At 38.2% G+C, this 23,164-nt stretch overlaps 1 protein-coding gene across 1 annotated transcript; it reads left to right on the top strand.

The window, feature by feature from the left end:
• Positions 1 to 580: 580 nt before the first annotated feature.
• MOB1A (MOB kinase activator 1A) lies at positions 581 to 19,984 on the top strand. The gene is made up of 7 exons (XM_060117215.1): positions 581 to 817; positions 3,684 to 3,850; positions 9,022 to 9,115; positions 10,555 to 10,688; positions 14,710 to 14,873; positions 15,987 to 17,148; positions 17,414 to 19,984. Exons 1-6 carry the CDS (start codon positions 804 to 806, stop codon positions 16,062 to 16,064), a joined length of 651 nt encoding a protein of 216 aa, XP_059973198.1. The 5' UTR covers positions 581 to 803; the 3' UTR covers positions 16,065 to 17,148; positions 17,414 to 19,984.
• Positions 19,985 to 23,164: the final 3,180 nt, after the last annotated feature.

The raw sequence follows: 23,164 nt of genomic DNA, 5'->3' as shown, positions 1-23,164 counted from the left end.
CTCCACTTAACATGAAATATCCAGATTAGGCAAATTCATATAAAAAGAAGGTACACTAGTTGTTGCTAGGTGTTGGGAGGAGGGAGGCATGGAGACTGCTAATGGGTACCGGTTTCTTTTTGGGGTGATGGAAAAAAATGTTCTAGAATCAGATAATGGCTATTGTTGCATAACTCTGAATACACACACACAAAAAGAAACACAGGCGCTTTTTAAAAGGGTGAATTTTATGCTATGTGAGTTAGAGCTCAACTTAAAACTCAAATTAAAGTTTTAAAAAATTTTGGGGTAATTGCCTTGCCGTCCAGTGGTTAAGACTCGGCCATTTCACTGCCGTGGGCCTGGGTTCCATCCCTGGTTGGGGAACTAAGATTTCGCATGAGCAGCAATTCAAACCACGCACAAGCTCAGCCGCTCTTCCAGTCCGAAGACCGCAATTCCACCACGCCTCCGGGAGCGGAAGTCCCGGCCTAGAGGCTGCTGATTGGCTGAGACGGAGGAGCGGGCGGTGCGAAAAGGGGCCTCTTGAGACCCTCTCAGCGGGGAGGAGCAGAACGAAGCCTTAGCTCGCGAGATTTTGCTGGTTCCGCATTTTGGGTCTGTAAGGTGGGGGAGGGGGGCGAGGCGGGTGCAGTTCCTCTCACCTGCTTGCCCCAGCTCGATCCCGGCCCGGAGCAGCGGCGGCGCGGGCTTCCGCTGTCCGCTGGCTGAGGACCTTCCGCTCCCCCTTGGTCCCGCGCGGGCTCCGAATCCTGTCCGCGGCAGGGGCCAGCGGCCCCTCCCCTCCCCTCCGAGGATAGAAGATGAGCTTCCTCTTGTGAGTGTGGCCCGGTCGAGGGCTCCAGGACTGAGGGCCGAGGCCCGGGAGGGGCGGACGGACGCCTGAGGCGAGGGCGGGTCCCCGGGGCCGGGGTCTGGTGCCCGGCGCTTGCTTTGCCCACGCTCGGGGTCGCGGGGGAGGCTTGGATGTGGGCAGAGGCAGAGGGAGATGAAGGTCGAGGCAAAGGAAGCGGAGCGAGAAGGTTGGGGAGTAGAAAGGCCCCGAGGCCGGTAGTGCCTCCAGACTTTTCCGCCCGAGGGCACTTGAGGGCAGAGGGATGATCTGGGCGCCTCAGTTTGTCTTGAGTCTCGAGCCTTTTAGTAACGATGCATATGCTGACTTAGCTTTTTACTCCACCGTACGTCCAGCTTTATTATTGTCAGTATTAAATTACCCCCGCGGAAAAATGCCGCCCCAGGAAGATGTGGGGGTGCCGCTGAAGTTAAGCTGCGGGCCTTGCATCCAATTCTGATCCAGCCCACTTTGTGAACTTTTATAATTAACTAACTTCTTTTTAACTCAGTAGAATCCTATTTTAGAGGTAACGTCTGGGCCCAAAGGAGCCTTGAATGGGAAAGTTTGTAAATTCTCTGATGATGCTTACTCACATTAAGGTTTGAGAAGCATTGCTCTAGCACCTTATTTTTCTCAGGTGGCTCTCTTTACCTAGCATGTTGCTTAAATATGTATTGTATGAGCTAATAAATAATCCATTTTCAGTTATGGGCATCACCCACATACTTGACATGTGAAATAGTGTTTCATAACCAGAGTTTACCCCGTTTCTTATCGTGAGAAGTTTGGATTCTTTCTAGTATTTTGCTATTATAAAATAGAACTACTGAGACTTTGTCTAAATCGCTTTTCCCCTCCTTTGGATTATTTTTTTAAGCGTATAGTCTTCAGAGTATGATGACCATATCAAAAAATCTTTGATTTATATTTTAATTGCAAATTTCCATATTACTAGAAACCACCATCACCCTCCCCCCACCCCAGTCTTTTTTTTCTGTTAGTGCTTTGTGGATGAACAGTTCTTATTTGCTTTTTGGACCTAAATGTGAGGCCGTTTATTTCTTTTAAACTTTGTTTTGTTGATGGACATTTGAGTTTCCACTTTTGGTTATTATGAATAATACAGCTATAAACTTGGATGTACCTATGTGTTCCTTTCTCTTGGGAATTGCCTGGTTATATGGTAACTATGTTTAACCTTTTGAGGAACTGCCAGACTTTCAAAGCACTGCACCATTTTGCCTTCCCATTAGCACTGTATGAGTTTCAATTTCCCCACACCCTCCCTAGCACTTGTTAATTGCATTTTTGATTATAGCCATCCTAAGTGGATGTGAAATGGTATCTCATTGTGATTTTAATTGGCATTTCCTTAATGACTAATGATGTTGAGCATCTTTTCGTGTGCTTATTGGCCATTTGTGTATCTTCTTTGGAGTAATGTCTATTCAGATCCTTTGACCATTTTTTAAATGGGCTTGTCTTTTTGGTTTTAAGTTGTAAAAATTCTTTATCTTGGATACAAGTCCCTTATCACATCTGTGATTTGCAATATTTTCTCCTACTTTGTGGATTCTTTTCACTGTCTTGATGGTGCCATTTGAAGCACAAAAGTCTTAATTTAGATGAAGATCATACTGAACCTTGAGACATCATTTCTTGCTAAGTACGGAAAATATCTTAACTACTGTATGGTATTCCATGATATAGATGTATCATAGTTATTCATTCCTCTACCAGTAAGCTTTAGGATCATTTCCAGGTTTTTCGCTATTAAAAACAATCTTGGGAAACACATCCTTATTCATATTGAGGAGAGACACCTAGAAGTAGAAGCGATGGATTGAGAAGCATTTCAGTGTTAATAGATATTGCCGTGTTGCCCTCTTAAAATGTTAATGCACTTTGACCATTAGCGAATTAAAGTACTAATTTCTCTCTACCGTATCCCACACTTAATGTAATTGTTCTGATTTCTGACACTCAGGTTAAGGAAAAATAAATCTCATTTTAATTGAACAGCTTTTCATATGTTCATTTGTCATTCTGTCTTTCTTTCTGAATTGTGTATTCATCTCCTTAGCCCATTTTTCTAAAGCATTCTTTGCCTTTTTCTTAACAGATTATAAAAACCCTTTATAATTTCGTTAATACTTTTAATATATGTTGCAAATACTTTTTTTTTGCTACTTGTCTCCTTGTTCTGAATTATTGAAGTTTTAATTGTTACGGTTAGAAAGCTGTCCATTTTTTCTGGGCTTTGTGTCATGTTAGGAAGACCTTCCTTATGAATGGTGTGAGATAGGAATAAAAACTTATCCCCCCCCCCCACCAAACCAGTTGTCTCATTTATTTTCCCTGCTATAAACTCTAAAATGTTAAGTGCTACTTCTCTGGTTTGCTTTGATGGCATCACAAATATTTTGATACAGAAAACTGGATTTTTGAGCTGTACGAACCTTAGAGCTAACACCCTCACAGCACTATTAGGTGAAAATTGAGGCCAAAGGAGGTTAGGTTTCTCAGGCAGTCACAGAGTTAGTGGTAGATCAAGAACTAGAATCCAGGTTTTTTCTTCTTTTGGTTAAGGTGCCCTTTCTGTTACACCAGCCTGCTTCATGAGGCATAGTAAAATTGCCTTCTATGTGAAATGGTGCTGCTAATCCTGTTTCTATGTAGGGGAAAAAATTTAACTCTTTCTTTTATTGTGTCTATTCTCTCTTCCCCTACCCCCCATCTTGGCACTTTTCAGGGAATATTTTTTAATTTCAAAACAATTTATATGCCTAAAATTGTCATTCTGCTTCCGGTCCTAAAAATTGATGTACTTTTACTTTTAACCTAACAGTAGTAGCCGCTCTTCTAAAACATTCAAACCAAAGAAGAATATCCCTGAAGGATCTCATCAGTATGAACTCTTAAAACATGCAGAAGCAACTCTAGGAAGTGGGAATCTGAGACAAGCTGTTATGTTGCCAGAGGGAGAGGACCTCAACGAATGGATTGCGGTTAACAGTAAGTTTTTAATAACTTTCAACTCTACTGGTTTGTAAGAAGATTTTGCTAAAATCTTTTTGTTAATGAATTTTCTTATGGATGTAGCTATCTTAGTAAAACAGATTATCTGTAAAGAAACATGTAAGTACAAATACATCCAAAGTGTGTTCTCTTCACAGTGTACCTGATTGTAGCTTGTGTGCTTAAATAGAGAGACCTGAGGAGAAATGAAAAGTACTTTGGGGTGATCTCTGAGGAGAATGGTCTGAATTGCTGAGTAAGGTCAAATGAAAGATTGATAAATACAAAGATTCTGCCTGTGGTGGACATGACTTTGTAGGGGTCCATCTTCATAGTTGTGCCCCCTCTCCCAGCAGCTTTCATCTGCCTGTGTATACAGAAAAGTCAAGTGCAGTTGCTATGGTCAGTCACTTGATTATTGTGAGTTAGGAGTAGTCAGAAGAAAATTGAGAGATTGGGAGAAAACAGAGGGACCCATGAGCTGAAAGTCACTCTGAATTCAAGACGTAAAAGCATGACATGGAAGGATATGCTGAGTCTAGAGGTTTGAATATTAGTGTCTATCATTTCTGAGATGAGATCAGTTCTGCATGATAGTCTATTAGGAATTTTAGTTGTTCCAGGAATCTTTAAAACTTTTTTTTTTTTTTTTTGCGGTATGCGGGCCTCTCACTGTTGTGGCCTCTCCCGTTGCGGAGCACAGGCTCCGGACGTGCAGGCTCAGCAGCCATGGCTCACGGGCCCAGCCGCTCCGCAGCATGTGGGACCTTCCCGGAACGGGGCACGAACCCATGTCCCCTGCATCGGCAGGCGGACTCTCAACCACTGCGCCACTAGGGAAGCCCTTTAAAACTTTTTAATGGAAATTTTCAAACATACAGAAGTAGAGAAGCAAGTAGAATGAATTCCCAGGTATCCATTATCCAGCTTCAACAGTTATCAATTCATGGGCAATTGTGCTGCTTCTGTACACTACCCTGATTATTTTGAAGCAAATCCCAGACATATTATTTTATCTATAAATATTTCAGTATCTAAAGGATAAGAACTTCCCCTTTTAAAGGTACTGACAGTGCCATCATTCCTTTATGTTATCAGATATCCAATTAATGTTCACATTTCCCCTGATTGTCCTATAAATGTTTATTTTTAAAAAAATATAAGGGGATTTCCCTGGTGGTCCAGTGGTTAAGACTCCGCACTCCCACTGCAGGGGGCCCGGGTTCAATCCCTGGTCAGGGAACTAGATCCTGCATGCTGCAACTAAGAGCTGGAGCGGCCAAATAAATAAATATTTTTATGAAAGTAAAGAATAAAAATATATGGTTGGTTTAAATCAGGACCCAACAAGGTCTGTACATATGTTTCTTGAATCTCTTAATTCACAGGTTGCCCCTCATTGCAGTTATTTTTCCTTGCTCTTTTTGTTGTTGTTGTTGAAGAAACCAGTTTGTTTTCTACAGAATGAATTTTGCTGATAACATCCCCAAGGCGTCCATTATCTTGTTCTTTTATTTCCTGTAAATGTTAAATCTAGAGCAGCACTGTCTAAGAGAACTTTCTGTGATTAGGCAAATGTTGTATATCTTCACTGTGGCCATTTAGCACTTGAAATGTGGCTACTGTGACTGGAAATGAATTTTAAATTTAACTTCATTTTAATGTAAATTGCCCTGTGTGTCTAGTGGCTACCATGTTAGAACAGATTTGGAGCTTTGATCAGATTCAGGTTTGATTTTGTTTAAGACTACTTTGTAGGTGGTGGTATATACTTCCAACAGTGTAGATATTTCCATAGTGTCTAGTTGTTTTTTTATGTGGTTTTCAACTGTTGATAATCATTGCCTTGGTCAGTGTGGTCCAATAGAAATATATTGTGAGCTACAAATGGAATTTAAAATTTTCTAGTAGCCACATCAAGAAAAATTTTATTTTTCTCAACTCATTAAAAAGCCATTATTCGTATTATTAAGAGAAAAAAAATCAGGTGTAGAACTATGTAATGTGTTATCTTTTATGTTAGATGGGATAAAGAAACTTAGGGGGCAAGACACAGAAAAAATTACTATAGTAGTTACCTGTGTGTAGGGGGTAAGTTGGAACTTAGATTTTTCACTGTATATTTTTATCTGTTTTTTGGCATGTGAACCATGTGGCATATTATCTATTCAGAAAAGACCACTTTTTTTGTAACCTTATTCAAATTATTATCTTCCATTCTTTTTTTTTGATTTTTCTTAAATGAAGTACAGTTGATTTACAGTGTTGTGTTAATTACTGCTATATAACAAAGTGATTCAGTTATACATATACATACATCTTTTTTTTATGTTCTTTTTCATTATGGTTTACCATAGGATATTGAATATCGTTCTCTGTGCTATACAGTAGGACCTTGTTGTACCCATTCTCTATATAAAAGCTCACATCTGCTCACCCCAGCCTCCCACTCCATCCCTCCCCCAACCCCTTCCCCCTTGGCAACCACCAGTCTGTCCTCTATGTCCATGATTCTGTTTCTGATTCATAAATAGGTTCATTTGTGTCATATTTTATTTTTTAATTTTTATTATTTTTTAATTTATTGATTTTATTTATTTATTTTTGGCTGCATTGGGTCTTCGGTTGCTCTGTGTGGACTTTCTCTAGTTGCAGTGAGTGGGGGCTGCTCTTCATGCAGTGTGAGGGCTTCTCATCCTGGTGGCTTCTCTTGTTGCAGAGCATGGGCTCTAGGCGTGGGGGCTTCATTAGTTGTGGCACGTGGGCTCAGTACCTGTGGCTCGCAGGCTCTAGAGTGCAGGCTCAGTAGCTGTGGCACACAGGCTTAGTTGCTCCGCGGCACATGGGGTCTTCCTGGACCAGGGATCGAACCCATGTCTGCTGCACTGGGCAGGTGGATTCTTAACCACTGCACCACCAGGGAAGCCCCTGTGTTATATTTTAGATTCCACATATAAGTGATGTCATATGGTATCTGTCTTTCTCTTTCTGACTTACTTCACTTAGTATTATAATCTCTAGGTCCATCCACATTGCTGCAAATGGCATTTTGTTCTTTTTTGGGGGGGCTGCACTGTGAGGCATGTGCGATCTCAGTTCCCTGACCAGGGATTGAACCCATGCCCCCTGCATTGGGAGTGCAGAGTCTCAACCACTGGACCGCCAGGGAAGTCCCATATTTCATTCTTTTTTATGGCTGAGTAATATTCCATTGTATATATGTACCACATCTTTATCCATTCATCTGTTGATGGACATTTAAGTTGTTTCGATGTCTTGGCTATTGTGAATAGTGCTGCTGTGAACATAGGGGTGCACGTATGTTTTTGAATTATAGTTTTGTCCAGGTATATGCCCAGGAGTGGGGTTGCTGGATCATGTGGTAACTCTATTTTTAGTTTTCTGAGGAACCTCTGTACTGTTTTCCACAGTGGCTGCACCAATTTATTGATACATTCCCACCAACGGTGTAGGAGGGTTCCCTTTTCTCCACATCCTCTCCAGCATTTGTTATTTGTAGACTTTTTAATGATGGCCATTCTGACTGGTGTGAGGTGGTACCTCATTGTAATTTTGATATGCATTTCTCTAATAATTAGCAATGTTGAGCATCTTTTCATGTGTCTGTTGGCCATCTGTATGTCATCTTTTATTCTGAAGGCATCTGTTGGCCTTCTTCAGCTTTTCGATTTTTCTTTGAGACTTAATGCTCTAATCAACTGTTCTCAAACCTTTTGGTTCCAGGATCTCTTTATTCTCTTAAAAATTACTGAGAACCTTAAAGGGCTTTTAATTATGTGGGTTATATTTAGTGATACTGTGTTAGAAATTAAAACTGAGCAAGTTTAAATACTTATTTTAAAATACATGTTAACATAAATATATTTTTATGAAAAATGACTATTTTCCAAAATAAATTTTAATGAGAAGTGTGGCATTGTTTTACAGGTTTGCAAATCTTATTTAATGTCTGTCTTAATAGGAGGTTGGCTGGATTCTCATATCTGCTTCTGCATTCAGTCTGTTGTGATGTCATACATTATGGAGCCTCTGGACAACTCCACTGTGCCTCCTGAGAGAGAGTGAAAATTCAGAGCAATTAAAATGTTTCTGACCTCACAGATTCCCCTTTGAAACAGGGGACCTCTGGACCGTATGTTGAGAACAGATCAATAAACCAGCACACCATCTGGGCACACTCTTTGTTTTGAATGAATATTGAATGCCTAAGTATTACTTTCTTAGAAACATGGCTAATTTAAGAGGAAGGTTTGTAAGTGAGGGAGTTTTGTATAAAATTCCTTTTGACATGGTGGAATATTGATTTGTTTTCTAAGAAACTTGGAAAAGCCCTAGTTGATTTTTTAGGTAATCTTTTAGATGGGGAACTAAGATATTTTTTAAAAAGCTTGCCAAGGCTTATGTGGTTCTCTTTGCACATAGTAATATGTTTCACTCAGTTAAGTTCATTTCTTACCCCCTTCCTCTTCTGTTTTCTTCCAGATCTAGCTGAAGCTCCTTTAGGAAGTACTCCTTGACTATCTCAGCTCCTCGAGATGTTGCCTTTTCTCTGAACTCTTCTAGTACTTATTGTTGGCCTTTGTATGCTATCTTCTTATATGTTATATTACTCCTCTCTTTTAATTTTGTCCCTTTTGTTAGCTGGAGAGTCTAGGGGAAGGGACATTATCTCCTGTCTTTTTTATGTTCTCAATATGCACTAGGTCTCAATTTTTTATGATGAACTAGATTTTTTAAATGCCTGACACAGCTGATACACCTCCCTCCCAGTATATTCCGCAACGATTTTTTTCTTTCCCAACACAGATAATATTGTCTGGTCCAGATTGGTAAGAAGCTATGGATTTTTTCATTTGCTTTTATATGATCAAATTGTATATTCTAATGTAATAATCACCATTACGTTAGAATTATCCCTAATATTTTATTTTCCTGCTTACAGGCTGTTTAAAAGCTTAGCATATTAAAAGTGAATGAATATTAAAAGTTAACTTTACTTAGGTGTAACAACTTAGAAAGAGAATTTATAGTGCCCCTGGATTGTTGAATCTCCTGAGGATTCTTGGCTGAATCCTCCGACTGAGAGGTCTGATGTTTTGTTGTGTTTACACAGACATTTTAACACAGTTCTGCTATTATCTTTCCAGCTGTGGATTTCTTCAACCAGATCAACATGCTATATGGAACTATCACAGAATTCTGCACTGAAGCAAGCTGTCCAGTCATGTCTGCAGGTCCAAGGTACATATACTGGCTATTATATAGGTATTTGAATTATTACCAAATAAAGCTAATCACCAATTGATATAAATTAAATAATAAAGACTTGTTTTTCTTACCCATTTGCTTGTGAAAACAAAAAGTTTACCTATAAGCTTTTAGTTATTAAATACTTTGGTATGTGGTACCCCGTATTTTGATTTTTTATAATTGCATTATATTAAGTATGAATATTCAGTAGTAGGATTGAAAGTAAAGAAATTTGACTTAGGTTTATCTTGCTTTTACGAAAGTTATTTTTTTCAATTTTATTAACATTTATGGTTCTGTTTCTGGTTTTTAAATTAATTTCTTGGAAGAGTTTTTAGTTGACCCTTTAATATTTGATTTTTTTTGTTGTTGTGCTTATTTACTGTTAGCTACCTCCAAATGGTGCTGCTTTAGTTATCTAGATTAAAATGTTTTTGACTATCATAAATTTCTAGAAATGTTGAGGAAGAGATGGAACTCTTTATCACCCATAAAGTTAAGATGTGATGGAATTAACATTTTAGTGTGTCCTTCCGGCCTTTTTTCCTATAACAAATGATTGATTTTATGTGATGATAGATGGTAGCAAGATATTTACCTCTTGGGAAAAAATAGTCCTTTCTGAATTTGCTATAGATGTAAAGGAAAAAAAAAGGGCCCCAATGAGTTTGAGTCCTATTTTTATTATGTTATTTTAGGAGAGATGTTTTTTATTTTGTGAAGTGTTAAGTTTTATTCCTCAAACTATCTTTGGCTTAAATGCTTCACACAGTGAAGTTTTGATTAAGTCTTATTAATCATTCTAGCAAAGGTGAGGTAGAAAAAGACGCGTGCCTAAGATTGTTTCTTTAAAACGCTCTCCAAGAAACAGGGTTTTATAATCTTGGCTCTGTTGTTGATTACTTAATGGCCAACAAGCTCAGAATGTGGTGGATCCATCAGCACCTTGCCCAGTCCTCAGCACCCTCTGTCTAACAGACAGGAATGCAGTTCCTTTGTCTTTCTCAGGGCTGTGTTGTAAAACAGATTCTGGCACAGCCAGCTGCCACACCGGCTTCCTTTTCTTTTCCTTTATTACCATCACATCTCAGAATACAGTGTAACTTATGGTCGGCCCTCCGTATCCATGGTTCCTCTGCATCTACAGAGTCAACCAACCGTGGATCTTGTAGTGTTTACTATTGAAAAAATATCTGTTTGTAAGTGGGCCTTGTGTGGTTCAGACCCACATTGTTCAAGGGTCAACTGTACTTCTACAGGGAACTCTCAAGTAATCTTCAGTAGAACTTTAGGTAATTTACTAAATATAGATACTGTACTATACTATAGTACTATATATATAACTTCTGTTGACAAACTGTGAACCTACTTTGATTACAAGTTGCAACATGTTTTTGAAAACTTTATCACTAAAACTTTTTTCTCTCCAGATATGAATATCATTGGGCAGATGGTACTAATATTAAAAAGCCAATCAAATGTTCTGCACCAAAATACATTGACTATTTGATGACTTGGGTTCAGGATCAACTTGATGATGAAACTCTTTTTCCTTCTAAAATTGGTGAGTTAATGTTGTAGAACTAATTTTCTTTTTAAAAGATAAATGTGTTATTGTCTTTTTAATGCTCTATTACTATTAAAAAAGGTTGTAAATGTCTACTCCTTCCAGCCATGCTTGTGTCTGCCTGGGTTTCTTCATCAGTACTAGTTGTTACTCAGGTTTTCATCTTTTCTAATATAGGTAAATAAATTTCTAGTATAAGGTACATTCTAAAAAATATCAATAACAGTGAGCATTTTTTGGTTTATTGATCCTTGTGTGTTTTCTGTTTATATCCTTTTTCTGTTTCTTTATGTTAAGGTTATTAGCTCTTTGTCATGCATGTTGTGTGTATTTTTTCCCTGGGTTGCCTTATTGTCTTGTTTATGAGGTTTTTTTTGCTATGTATAATGTTCTTATTTTGACCTATTAATCTTTCCCTTTATGATGTCTGGATTTTAATACAATGATTAGAAGGGATTTTCCTACTTACAGATTATAAAATATTTGTCCATGCTTTTATTTAGTACTTTTGTGGTTTTGCTTTTACATTTTATTTTAATCTTTGTTCTGTCAGGAATTTTTTTTCAATGCTCCCTTTACTTTTTTCCAACTATAAATGCTAGTTTGTCCAGTGCCATTTATCGAATACGTGTGTCTTTTATCCCCTCATTATCATATGTGTACACCAAATTGACATATATCTTGGAGTCTTTTAATCTCTTTACCTGTTGTTATAGAAATTCCACACTGTTTTAATTACCATGGCTATGTATCTTTGAACATCTTGTAGGGCTAGTCTCTCTTCCTTGCTCTTCTTTTTCAGAATACTTACAGCTATTCTGGAAAATTTGTTCTTCCAAAGAATTTAGAAACATTTTGCAAGGTAAAAAAAAAAAAAAACTGTGAGATTTTTATTATGATTTTATTCAATTTGTAGATTAATGTAGGGATTCTCGTTCTCTTGACAACACTTGAGTCTTCCTATCCAAGAACAATTCATATTCCTTTATTCATGTCTTTTAATTATTTCTTATTTCCTCGTGTAAGATTCTGCATTTTACTTTATGCTAGTCCTTCAGGTTTCTTAAGTTTATTCCTAGGCACTTAATGTTTTTATTGATAATCTGGTTTCTAACTGGTTATTGTTTAGTATATAGGAAAACTATTCCGATTGTTTCTTTTGGATTGGTTTTCTTGAGTTTTTAAAGTATACAGTTATATCATACTAAGATAATATTAATTTCACCTCTTCTGATAAATATACTACTTGTGTAACTCTTATCTAATTGCAATAACTAGTACTTCCAGAGCAGTACTGATTAATGGTGATGATGGCAAACATCTTTTTCTTGTTTACTTTTATGTGAGTGCTTCTAGTATTCAGCATTAAGTAGGAATCTTGCTTTTGGTTAGAGGTATGTGAATTTTTAAAAATCAAGTTGGTTATAGGGTTTTATCAGATACTTTTCTAGTATCTGTTGTTGATCATAAGGTTTTCTCCATTTTTTTTTAATGTTCTGCTGCAAGAGTAGTTTTTTTATTTCTGCTATTTTGATTAAGATTTTGGCATTGGTATTCATGGATGTGATTGGTCCTTGTCACTTTCAGTATAAGGGTATATTATGAACAACATATTGTTGGATTCTGTCTTGTCTGTTCGGGCTGCTATAACAAAAAATACCAGAGACTGGAGGGCTTATAAGCAATAGAGATGTATTTCCCACAGTTCTGAAGTCTGCAAGTCCAAGATCAGGAGCCAGCATGGTCAGGTTCTGTCATAGGTCCTCTTCCTGGTTTACAGATAGCAAAAAGCAGTGTTTTTGTTGTATCCGCACATGGCAGAGAGGGAAATCATCTTTGTCGAGTTTCTTCTTATAAGGGCACTAATCCTATTCATGAGGGCAGATGCCCTATGACCTAATCACCCCCAAAGGCCCCACCTCTTAGTACCATCATCTAGGGGGTTAGAATTTCAACATGATTTTGAGGGAGACACAAACATTCAGAACATAGCAGATTCCCTTTTGAAGTCTAATCAGAGGCTCTTTCAGGAGAAAATTTTATATCATGTTGTTATGTTTGGTCTGTTTGTTTTTGGTCAACTTTTCCATTCTATAAAACCTTTTGTTTCCTTTCTCATAGATCCTTTATTGTGTATTGGGTGTGCTTGAATGTTAAATTCAGCTTGGAAAGTGCTGCTTAGATTAAAACAAATCACTTGTATTTCTTTATTAAAGTCTCCCTCTTATGGAGGTAAAGAATACTTTTGTCATTATTCTCTTTCCTCGGCTTCCCAGTTCTTCAGTATTCTATCCTAATGTTCTGGAATTCTTTCCCCCTTCATTAGGCTATTATCCAGATCTTACTTATGCTAATTATTTATTCTTATTAGACAAACTGTCTATTATTCATTTTTAAACAAATATATCCAACTTATTAATGTTCTTTTTAATAGCATAGGGCCCATTTACAAATTCTGAAAGAAAAAGGATTTGACTTAAATCCATCTTTTCAGTACATGAATATAAGACCAAGTCCAGAAGAAACATGTCCATAAGCCCCAGAATAATGTGTGAAAAGGCAAGTTGTTAACAAGACTAAGGGTGGGGACACACACACACACACACAAATCAGCTAACAAGAGCAAACTATACTAAATTTCAAGCTATTAAGGACTGGTTGAGAAATAAAGAACACAAAATGCAGGGAAGGAGAAAATGACAGCCTTTGTTTTCTGAAAGATTAGAGAAAAGAATATGTTCAAGAGTAGTGTAGTGGAACAGACCTTCAAGGCCAACTAATCTAGGTTATTTTGGAAGCAGATGCCTTCTTATGTATTTGTTAACTATACACAGTGCCAGTTGTATTGTCTTTCTCCTGTCTCTGTTTTCTAACAAATATTGGTCTTGTCAACCAAAATTCTCAGGAATGCAACCAGTCACATCCCCACCTGCACTGCTTGGAGAGAGATGACTAAGTCCTCTCCCAGTTCTTTTCTAAGGAGGTGTTTATATTCTTTGAAAAATAGGGAGGTGCCATTCCTCCCCTGTACAGAAAGTATTATTCCCCTTCTTAGACTATAGGAAAATGAAAATAGCACTTTAAAAAATTAAATAAAAAGTCGAGGACTCCTAGTTTAAGAAGGAAAACTGGCTTTTCAGAGTACTTCAGAAGAGGAAATACTTTTTTTTGTTGTTTTGTTTTTTTTTGCGGTACGCGGGCCTCTCACTGTCGTGGCCTCTCCCGTTGCGGAGCACAGGCTCTGGACGCACAGGCTTATAGGCCATGGCTCACGGGCCTAGCCGCTCCGCGGCATGTGGGATCTTCCCGGACCGGGGCACGAACCCGTGTCCCCTGCATCGGCAGGCGGACTCTCAACGACTGCGCCACCAGGGAAGCCCTGAGGAAATACTTTTTATTTGTAGACAGTAGATAATAATGACTCAAAGTGTGCCTTTCTTTTTCTTTTTTTTTTTTTTTTGCTCGGGAGAGTTTCCAGTCCTGGTTGAGTGTGTATGTGTTTGTGTAAAAAAATTTTTTTTAGAGTTAAAAATTGCAAAAAGTAAAAATTTTCTATTTATAGTCAAAAATACTTATTCTCCAGGACTTCCCTTGTGGTCCAGTGGTTAAGACTCCATGCTTCCAATGCAGGGGGCGTGGGTTCAATCCCTGGTTGGGGAATTAAGATCCCAACATGCCATGACGTGCAGCCAAAAAAAAAAAAAAAAAAAAAAAGTTGCATTTAATTTTAGGGAGAAACTCTCCTGTATTAAACAACTAAAACTGATTTTGATTCCTCATCATCTTGCATAACTTGATACCTGTGTCTGCTATTCTAAGGCAGTCAGGAAAAGTGTGGTATGTGAGGATACCTCATATACTTAGGTTTGGGTTTTTTTTTCCCCTTGCCTTAAAAAAAAATGGAAATAGGCTTGTATTTGTGAATTTGTGTATTGGAGTTGCTCATGGCAGCGTCTAAACTTTTCTGCTATTTTTCTTGAATTGATAAAAGACTGATTGATACATACCTATATTACAGGTGTCCCATTTCCTAAAAACTTTATGTCTGTGGCAAAGACCATTCTAAAGCGTCTGTTCAGGGTTTATGCCCATATTTATCACCAGCACTTTGATTCTGTGATGCAGCTGCAGGAGGAGGCCCACCTCAACACCTCCTTTAAGCACTTTATTTTCTTTGTTCAGGTAAGTTGAACCGCGTTGACTTTTGTGTCCTTTGACCTGGACATATCTGGATTGGTAGTTAATATGGAGTAATTTTTAGAGTCTTATTTATAGATGTAGAGCTAAGCATGCAGGGTTCTCGTGTTTTGTTCCCTTTTCCATGTTTATTTCTTTGATGTGCATAGCAGCATAGAAACCATTACCCCCATTTTGGACCTTTTGCCTCTGGAGAGACCTGCCCCAGGTCTCTGGTTAAGATATGACAAGAAGCACCAAACACTCAAGAAAGCTTGTTCATACCCTCCTGTTCCATTGCCACTGCTGGGTAAAGGGATGCCATGGAAAAACATCTATGGTTGGGTTGTTTTCATGAGATGTCTATGCCTAAAAGAGAACTTTTGGAAGAACTCATTAGCTACTATCTTGGGTTAAGTTTCCAGAAGTCCACTTCAGGCCAAATCTTACAAAGCCAGCAGCTAGAAACTTCAAAAAGAACCACCCCCTTCAGAGGTGTGGCCTATTTCCCTATGGGCCCTTAGTTGGAATTAGAACTTTTTAAAGTCAAAATAATTCACATTGTTTGAAAAAGATATCAAAGAATAGGGACTCGTTAGCCTAACTTTCGAGATATATAATTCTATATGTAAAATATAAATATGTCTCTCTAGATATTTTGGAGGGAAAGCAGGTAGTTTTATAGTAGATATTGTATGTCACAATTCTATGTACCACACAAAGGAGAATGTCCTGTGCTCTCTTCTTTGTTTTCCTTCTGAGACTATTGCATGGCATATATAGAGGATAGATATAGATATACGAAAGTAAAAGGTCTGCTGCCCTAGAAGAGGCCACTGTCAAGGGTTCAGTGTATAGTTTTCACATAATTTCTGTGTAAATGCAAACATTATACGATTTTACACAGGATCATGTTAATATGTACGGTTGCTTATTTCTTAAGTCCCCTGTATTTTAAAACAGGGAGTAAAAATGACCCCATTTAAAAATGTTCATAGAGATTATTTCATCATTCTTTTGGATTTCAGAAAGCTAAGGTTGGGAAGCCCTTCTCAATGACATTTATAGAGTTTTAATTTTAGATCTGTTTTTAAATTTTATTTTTCTTCTTTATTTTAGGAGTTTAATCTGATTGATAGGCGTGAGTTGGCACCTCTTCAGGAATTAATTGAGAAGCTTGGATCGAAAGACAGATAAATTTTTCTTCTAGAACAGTTACCCTCTTGCTTCATCTACTGCTAGAGCTATCTTGTTGCTTTCTGTTATAGACTAGTGATACAAACTTTAAGAAAACAAGATAAAAAGATACCTATTGTCTGTGTCTACTGATAAAATTGTCCCAAAGGTAGGTTGGCCTAATACCTTCAGAGTGAGAAATTCAGGACACAGCTGAATCTGAGGCACTGTGTGACCACTGCCGTTACCGCCATAGAGCCATACTTGGTTGTAGAATGTGAGGACTAACCTGTAGTTTATTAGTTTACTTACTCTTTTACTGAAGAAGATGATTGACTCTGTTTCAGGTGACAGCATGATGGATATTAAGAATTTCCAATAATTTATTAACAGGTTTCCAGAACAAATTTCCTAATAAGGCAATCACAGATCAGTTTTATTCTTCTTTTATTTTACAAATAGAAGAGGTGTTCTAAAATTTCCTTAAGATTTAGAACATTTGTGTCACTTTGGATAACCTTGTAGTTTGAAGTTTGTATGCTAGTGTTTTTATAGGTAAGATTATATATATGTATATTTTTTCAAAATCCATGATTGCAGTTTAAATCATCACATGACATGTGGTATGGGAGTAACCAAAGTTATTTCTAAAAGGACTTTATTTTTTAATCGTTTTAATCTTTATTTGGAATTTTATTCACATAAACCTGTCTAAATTTTTAGTGTGTGTGTATCAAATAATTTTTTTAAGTCATCTAAGGATCGTCTTGCAGATTTTTATTTTGAAATGCTTCATTCAGATTAATTTTAATATGTAGGTTTTGGCTGAGAAAAGGAAAACTTCCAAAAAATTATAACAAATTTGGGTCTCAAAAACCATTATTTTCATTCATGTTTGTTTCAGAGGCCTTAAAATTTGGATAGGAGAATGGAAGAAAGTACTCAGAGTACTTGACTATTTAATTTTGAGTTTTCCTTTAAAAAGAAACTACTTTTATACGTTTTTATTGTGACTTGAGACTTAGTTAAGTGTAGTGTAGAAATGCACGAACCTTATGCCAATAAGGATAAAACGTAAGGAAAACCACAATAAAAAACCTTGAAGGTGTACACATTTTTTTTTTTTTTTTTTTTTTTTTTTTTTTTTTTTTTTTTTTTGCTGTATGCGGGCCTCTCACTGTTGTGGCCTCCCCCGTTGCGGAGCACAGGCTCCGGACGCGCAGGCTCCGGACGCGCAGGCTCAGCGGCCATGGCTCACGGGCCCAGCCGCTCCGCGGCATATGGGATCCTCCCAGACCGGGGCACGAACCCGTATCCCCTGCATCGGCAGGCGGACTCCCAACCACTTGCGCCACCAGGGAGGCCCGAAGGTGTACACATTTTATAACCCAGCTGAAAGTTTGATGTGCTGCCTGTTCTTTAATGTGTGTATGTGTTGGGCGAGGGGGGGTAATATGTTTAAAGGAGACAAAATGGGATAAGTTAAAAAAAAAAAAAAAAAGAAAACTTCATCTGTTAATAGTCAAAGGATGGATTGGGATTTTATTCTGTTTTGTTTCTGTATTAAAACTTGAAATTATTCTGTTTCTATTGGGATAAAAAGAATCTTCTCCTTTAGTGAAGAAAAGATCTAATTTTCCTTAGGTTTCTGAGATTTAGACTGTTTAAAATGTAATGAGGCACACATATTACTACAGACTTGCCAGACTGGCAACACTTTAATTTCATCAGCGTTCTTCGTTTCAGAGCTACGATTTTTTTTGCAAAGTACTCACCATCTTCCATCTTGATACCTTTGGTTAAGGTTAAATTTGATAGGGTTTTATTTTTATTTTTATTATTCCACTAGAATGTAAAGAAAAGAATTGCTTAGAAACTCCATTTTTGTAATAACCCAATTTCAATAAATTCTTAAATATATGTAGAATTTTAAAGGAAACAAAACATTTTAACTGATTTAGGCTGAAACCGTACATCGTTGTTTTGGGAAATAAAGCGTAGAAAAATCCCTTATGAAAAAAAAGAGAAAAGCCCTCTATGAAACATTCCATAATCCACATTTTAAGAATATCCAAAGTCCCTGTCAGGCATTCTGTATGTTTATGTTGATCATTTCCAAACAAGAAAGAAGGTTTTTACATGCCACCTAGAATGTTACCGACTCTTGACTTTGAACATTGTTGGCTTTAAGTATGCAAGGCATGAAATATTTCTCACCTAGGATTGTACTTTCATTATTTCTAATATTTCACATATCATCAAACAAAAGGGTTCTCACTTTTCTCCATTTATTTTCAGTGGTAGAAATCCTTCCTCTCTTCATGACTCAGCCCTAAAACTAACTAAAGATGGCCACAGTTAGGACAGTAGTAGAGGCAGCTTAATAATGGGACATAAATTTTTAAATTTGTTGGTAATTTGGGAATTCAGGTAATTCAGAATGTCCTTTTTTTTAAAAAAAATAAAAGCATTACTAGGTTCCCAAGCTAATCTGGCTTAACCCACAATGCATCTAAACATTGGTGTCAGCATTATTTGTTTACATCCAAGGCCCGGGAGTTGAGAACAGGAGAGGTGGAGGACGGGGAGAGAATAGGGAGAGGATGATACCTTTCTGACTTGGCCGGAGGGCCAGCCTTTGACTAAAGCTGGAAGAAGTCAGTCTCTCTCTGACTCCTCTCAATCTTGATTTATCTCCCCGAGTGACACTCACTCCCCTGGCTCCTCCTACTCAGAAGTCACCTCTCAGTGCCTGGTCACTGCCCTTTACACCTGACTAAAATCATGGGTTGGACAGGACTCGCTAAATTATGCAGTTAATCCTACGGTGCTTCAATTTCCAGGCCTTTAAAAAAAACTTCTGGCCTGGAAAGTTTTTTTTAAACGCCTGGAAATTAAAGCACCGTAGGATTAACTGCATAGTTTAGCGAGTCCTGCCCAACCCATGATTTTAGTGCAGGTTTTTGTTTAAATAGTGCAACTTCCTTGCACTACAGTTTCTGTATTGACAGCCAAATGTACCCTTTATTCTCCAAACTGTGAAGAAAGTGATTTTTACTGCGCTGCCAGCTAACAAAGTATTTCCTTTCACCTTAGACTTGTAGATCCCTAGCTCATGTAGCTGCTTACTTGAGAAATGCACATCTGTATTCATCATGACATTGATAACAGCAAGAGGAAGGTTTTTCCAGTAATGCAAAAGCAAGAGGAACAATTCTGGTGGTGATTTTAATCTTTCAAATATTGTTGAGGTTTCTTGATTATACTCTTGGCCTTCTCTCTGAGCAGTGAGGTCACATTAGAAGTGGAGAAGCTTCTAAACATAACATCATCACCTTATAAGCATAAATAAATCAGTACTGAAGAGTATGAGTCCTAGAAATTTGTTTCTAAGCAGCTCCAGTCATGGTGCTGTTCTTCCCCTTGCCTGGTTGTAGGAGGCTGTCTCTTCTGTCTAGAATTCTGGCCTGAAAGTACCAGCTGGTACACCAAACTAAGCAGCTTCAACAGGGACATTATTTCCTCCTAATACCAGTTCAGTAACTGGATTTGGTTTTTTACTATTGTGCAATTCTGGCAAAGAGGGAAAATAAGTAGTTCCTCAGTGTTCCTTTGTTTTTGCATTAGATTTTGATATTTCAGACTGTAAGGGGCTTTGGGGGATGCTATTGATATTACCTGTGATAGCAGTAATTTTATTGAAGCAACTGAATTGAAATTCACTTTGGTTTTCTCTCATTATCAGATTCTTTTCCAAACAAGTATTCTGTAAATCCAAATGGATTACCAGTGTGCTATAGATTTATTATAGAACAACATTCTATGTTTGGTCTACATTTAAAACAGTTTAAGTTAGTCTTGGTTATCATCTAAAATATTTTTAAATGTTCTTTACATGAAAATTTATTTTGTATTTTTAAACCTTTAGGGGCTTTATCTATTTTTCTAAGTCAGTTAACTGTACTTTTTAAAAAAATATTTTGTATCTACTTTTGTAACTTCATCAGAATAAAATATATTGAAAGAAAGGAAGGACTGATGAAAGTATGTCTCAACACACTTGTTTCTGTTTAAATGTGAAACTTGAGATTTTTGCAGGTTCTGTGAAAGGTTACCTTTGCTTATCATTTAGTAGCGAAAATGGTTTCTTAACTCTTAGAAGAAAGGGAAGTTCCTAAATGAACTAAACATCTTGTAATAGCAGGCCCACCCCCAAGGAACAGACTGTGCCTCTGGATGCAGTGGCTAAAACCTATCCCATACAAAAAATAAGTTGTCTCCTTCTTACCATGCTAACCAAGCTCTTGACCTCTTTTGTACATTCCTGGTTGTGAGATTGAGAAAAGGGAAGAGGAAAGACTAGACTCATTAATTTTCTGACCTTGAAATTGAGTACTCGGCTTATTCATAAGACACCCCTCCCCACATCAAACAGACATTTTTCATTATTATAGGAGAAATATTAGTTATTTTTAGAGGTTCAAATTACAGATACCTAATTTTAGGTCCATTCAGAATAGCATTGCTAGAATTGTTTCGACCTTTTTTGAGTAGAGTTAATGAAAACTTAACAATTGTGGCTAAATAATATGGGTTAACACTCATTTTGTATAAAGGTATGGGTAAGCTAGTAATCAAAATTTGGACTTTCTTTTTTGATGGTTATATTTCAGTAAACTTAAAATCTGTTGCAAAAGTGTTAAGTTTGTGAAGGTATCTAATGGCTAAGTTTGAAAGCTATTTTAAACTTTATAAATGAGTAGAAGAACTTGAATAATATTTGGGAGAGCCAGAGTCTGGCTTTGAAGCTGCACAGCCAGAAACAGTGTCCAGGCCATGCTTTGGGCCTTCTTTAGCAAATGCCCCAGTGCTGTTGAGGTAGGTTTGGACACTGTAGCCTGCATTGTTGTTGCTGGCCACTAGATGTCAGTGAGCCTTACCTCCTCCCCAAAGCTAGATGCGTATGCCTTGACCAGAATAAAGGATTTTACCTAGCACCTCCTTCCTTTCGTGTCTCTTCCTAATCAGAAGCTTAAATGGGTGACTCTCATTGGCAGAGCCTAGGTCACATAGCTCTCTTCTGCAAGAGAGGCTAGGAAAAGGTTTCTGGATTTTACTTGGGGTTCAGAGTTCATAGCAAATTGTTGCACACTCCTGGATGGTCCAAAAGCTTGGACAGGCTGCTGTTCTGTGAACTTTTTGCTCCTGTTCTGTGAAAAGCTGAGGAGTTTTCACCAAAATGTAAGTATCTGAGTGTACTGTTTAGCTCAGCTGACATTTTTTTGTAGCAGATTTGCTAACTGAAGGAAGTAGATGACTGATGCAGATTCTGGCCAAACTCTTTGTCTTGTGGCTGACCAGCATTTTGAATATCACTTCCTTAGAGGAACCTACCTGTTTAGGGGAGACTTTTAGCAGGTTCATCTCATTTAATCCTTACAGCAATCTGTTGAAGGGGTGACAGTTGAGAGGTATGTTAGGAATTTTTCAGTGTTTTTTAGACTATGTCACAAAAGCTCAGACTTTGAATACATAGTGAGGTGGGTCTCTTTCTCTGGCTTGCATTTGTAAAAGTTCTGTGTACTCAAGAGTGCTAGGAGACTCTGTAAAACAAAATGACTGCAATTAAAAAATCATCCCAATGAGGTAAAAAAAAAAAAAAAAAAAAAGATGTATCCAAATAGATCCTACTTAAGGAATTTTCTGCAGTTAGCTCAGATACAAGTATGAAAGCTGGGAGTGATCATGGACTGATACAAGTGAAGAGGAGAGAATCTCAAGTTCAGGGCAAAAAGAGTAAATGCAGAAGGGATAGACCCATTTCTGGAGACTAAAGGCATTATGCTTCTAATCATAAAGTAAAACTGGCCTTTTTTAAAAAAATAAATTTATTTATTTATTCTTGGATGTGTTGGGTCTTCATTGCTGCATGCGGGCTTTAGTTGCGGTGAGCAGGGGCTACTCTTCGTTGCAGTGTGTGGGCTTCTAATTGCAGTGGCTTCTCTTGTGGCGGAGCATGGGCTCTAGGCTTGCGGGTTTCAGTAGTTATGGCTCATGGGCTCAGTAGTTGTGGCGCACGGGCTTAGTTGCTCCGCGGCATGTGGGATCTTCCCGTACCAGGGCTCAAACCCGTGTCCCCTGCATTGGCCACTGCACCACCAGGAAAGTCCCTCACTCTATTTTTTTATGCCACCAATCCTCTTCTTTTGCATTTTTCATCCAAGTCCTAAAACTGGCCTTTGATTTGCTTCTATTATAAAAAAATATGTGAACTGTTATCTTGGAACTAATTTGGAAGCCCAAGATGGTGAGATTGTTCTGAAAATCCTTTTCTAAAAAGGTTTGGATTCATACTGTGGAGCTAGAATTGTTAAACCACTGTCAGTCAGTGCAAAGCCTTTTTGTCCCGTGCCGTGCTGGGCCTTTGACATAGGTTACTAAAGCAAGATCCTGTCATGGAGTTTATGGACCAGTGCGAAAAACAGACATATACATAAATTGATAGTTCTAAAGGGCTATTTTGTGTAGTAAAAGTTATGCAGAAGTTATGGGCCCTTAGTTTACTGCGGGGCACTCAGAGGTGGCTCCCTGGAGAAGACAAGGCTTGGACTGACTCAAAAGATGGGTGGGGCTTCCCTGGTGGCGCAGTGGTTGAGAGTCCGCCTGCTGATGCAGGGGACACGGGTTCGTGCCCCAGTCCGGGAGGATACCACATGCCGCGGAGCGGCTGGGCCCATGAGCCATGGCCGCTGAGCCTGCACGTCCGGAGCCTGTGCTGCGCAACGATAGAGGCCACAACGATGAGAGGCCCGCATACCGCAAAAAATAAAATAAAATAAAATAATAGGAGTCATTCAACTAATACTAGAATGAATGAGCATACTTTTAGCTGATCACTTTAAACAGCAACTGTAGGTCCATCTGATATCAGGTGGCCTTGGCCTGCAGTGGCTGGAAGCAAGATTTCGGTTCCCTGGCCAGAGATTGAAGTCAGGCCATGGCAGTGAGAGTGCTGAATCCTAGCCACTAGACCACCAGAGACAGTGGTCAGTGACAAGGCTCTGGCCTGTCGGTGTTTAGAAATGAATTTCCACAAGGAGATGGAAAGTAGTGAAACAAAG

Source organism: Mesoplodon densirostris, chromosome 14, assembly GCF_025265405.1.
Source record: "Mesoplodon densirostris isolate mMesDen1 chromosome 14, mMesDen1 primary haplotype, whole genome shotgun sequence".
Lineage (NCBI taxonomy): Eukaryota > Metazoa > Chordata > Mammalia > Artiodactyla > Ziphiidae > Mesoplodon > Mesoplodon densirostris.
The sequence above is the reverse complement of the archived record's forward strand: the minus strand, read 5'-3'. Positions and strand labels throughout refer to the sequence as shown.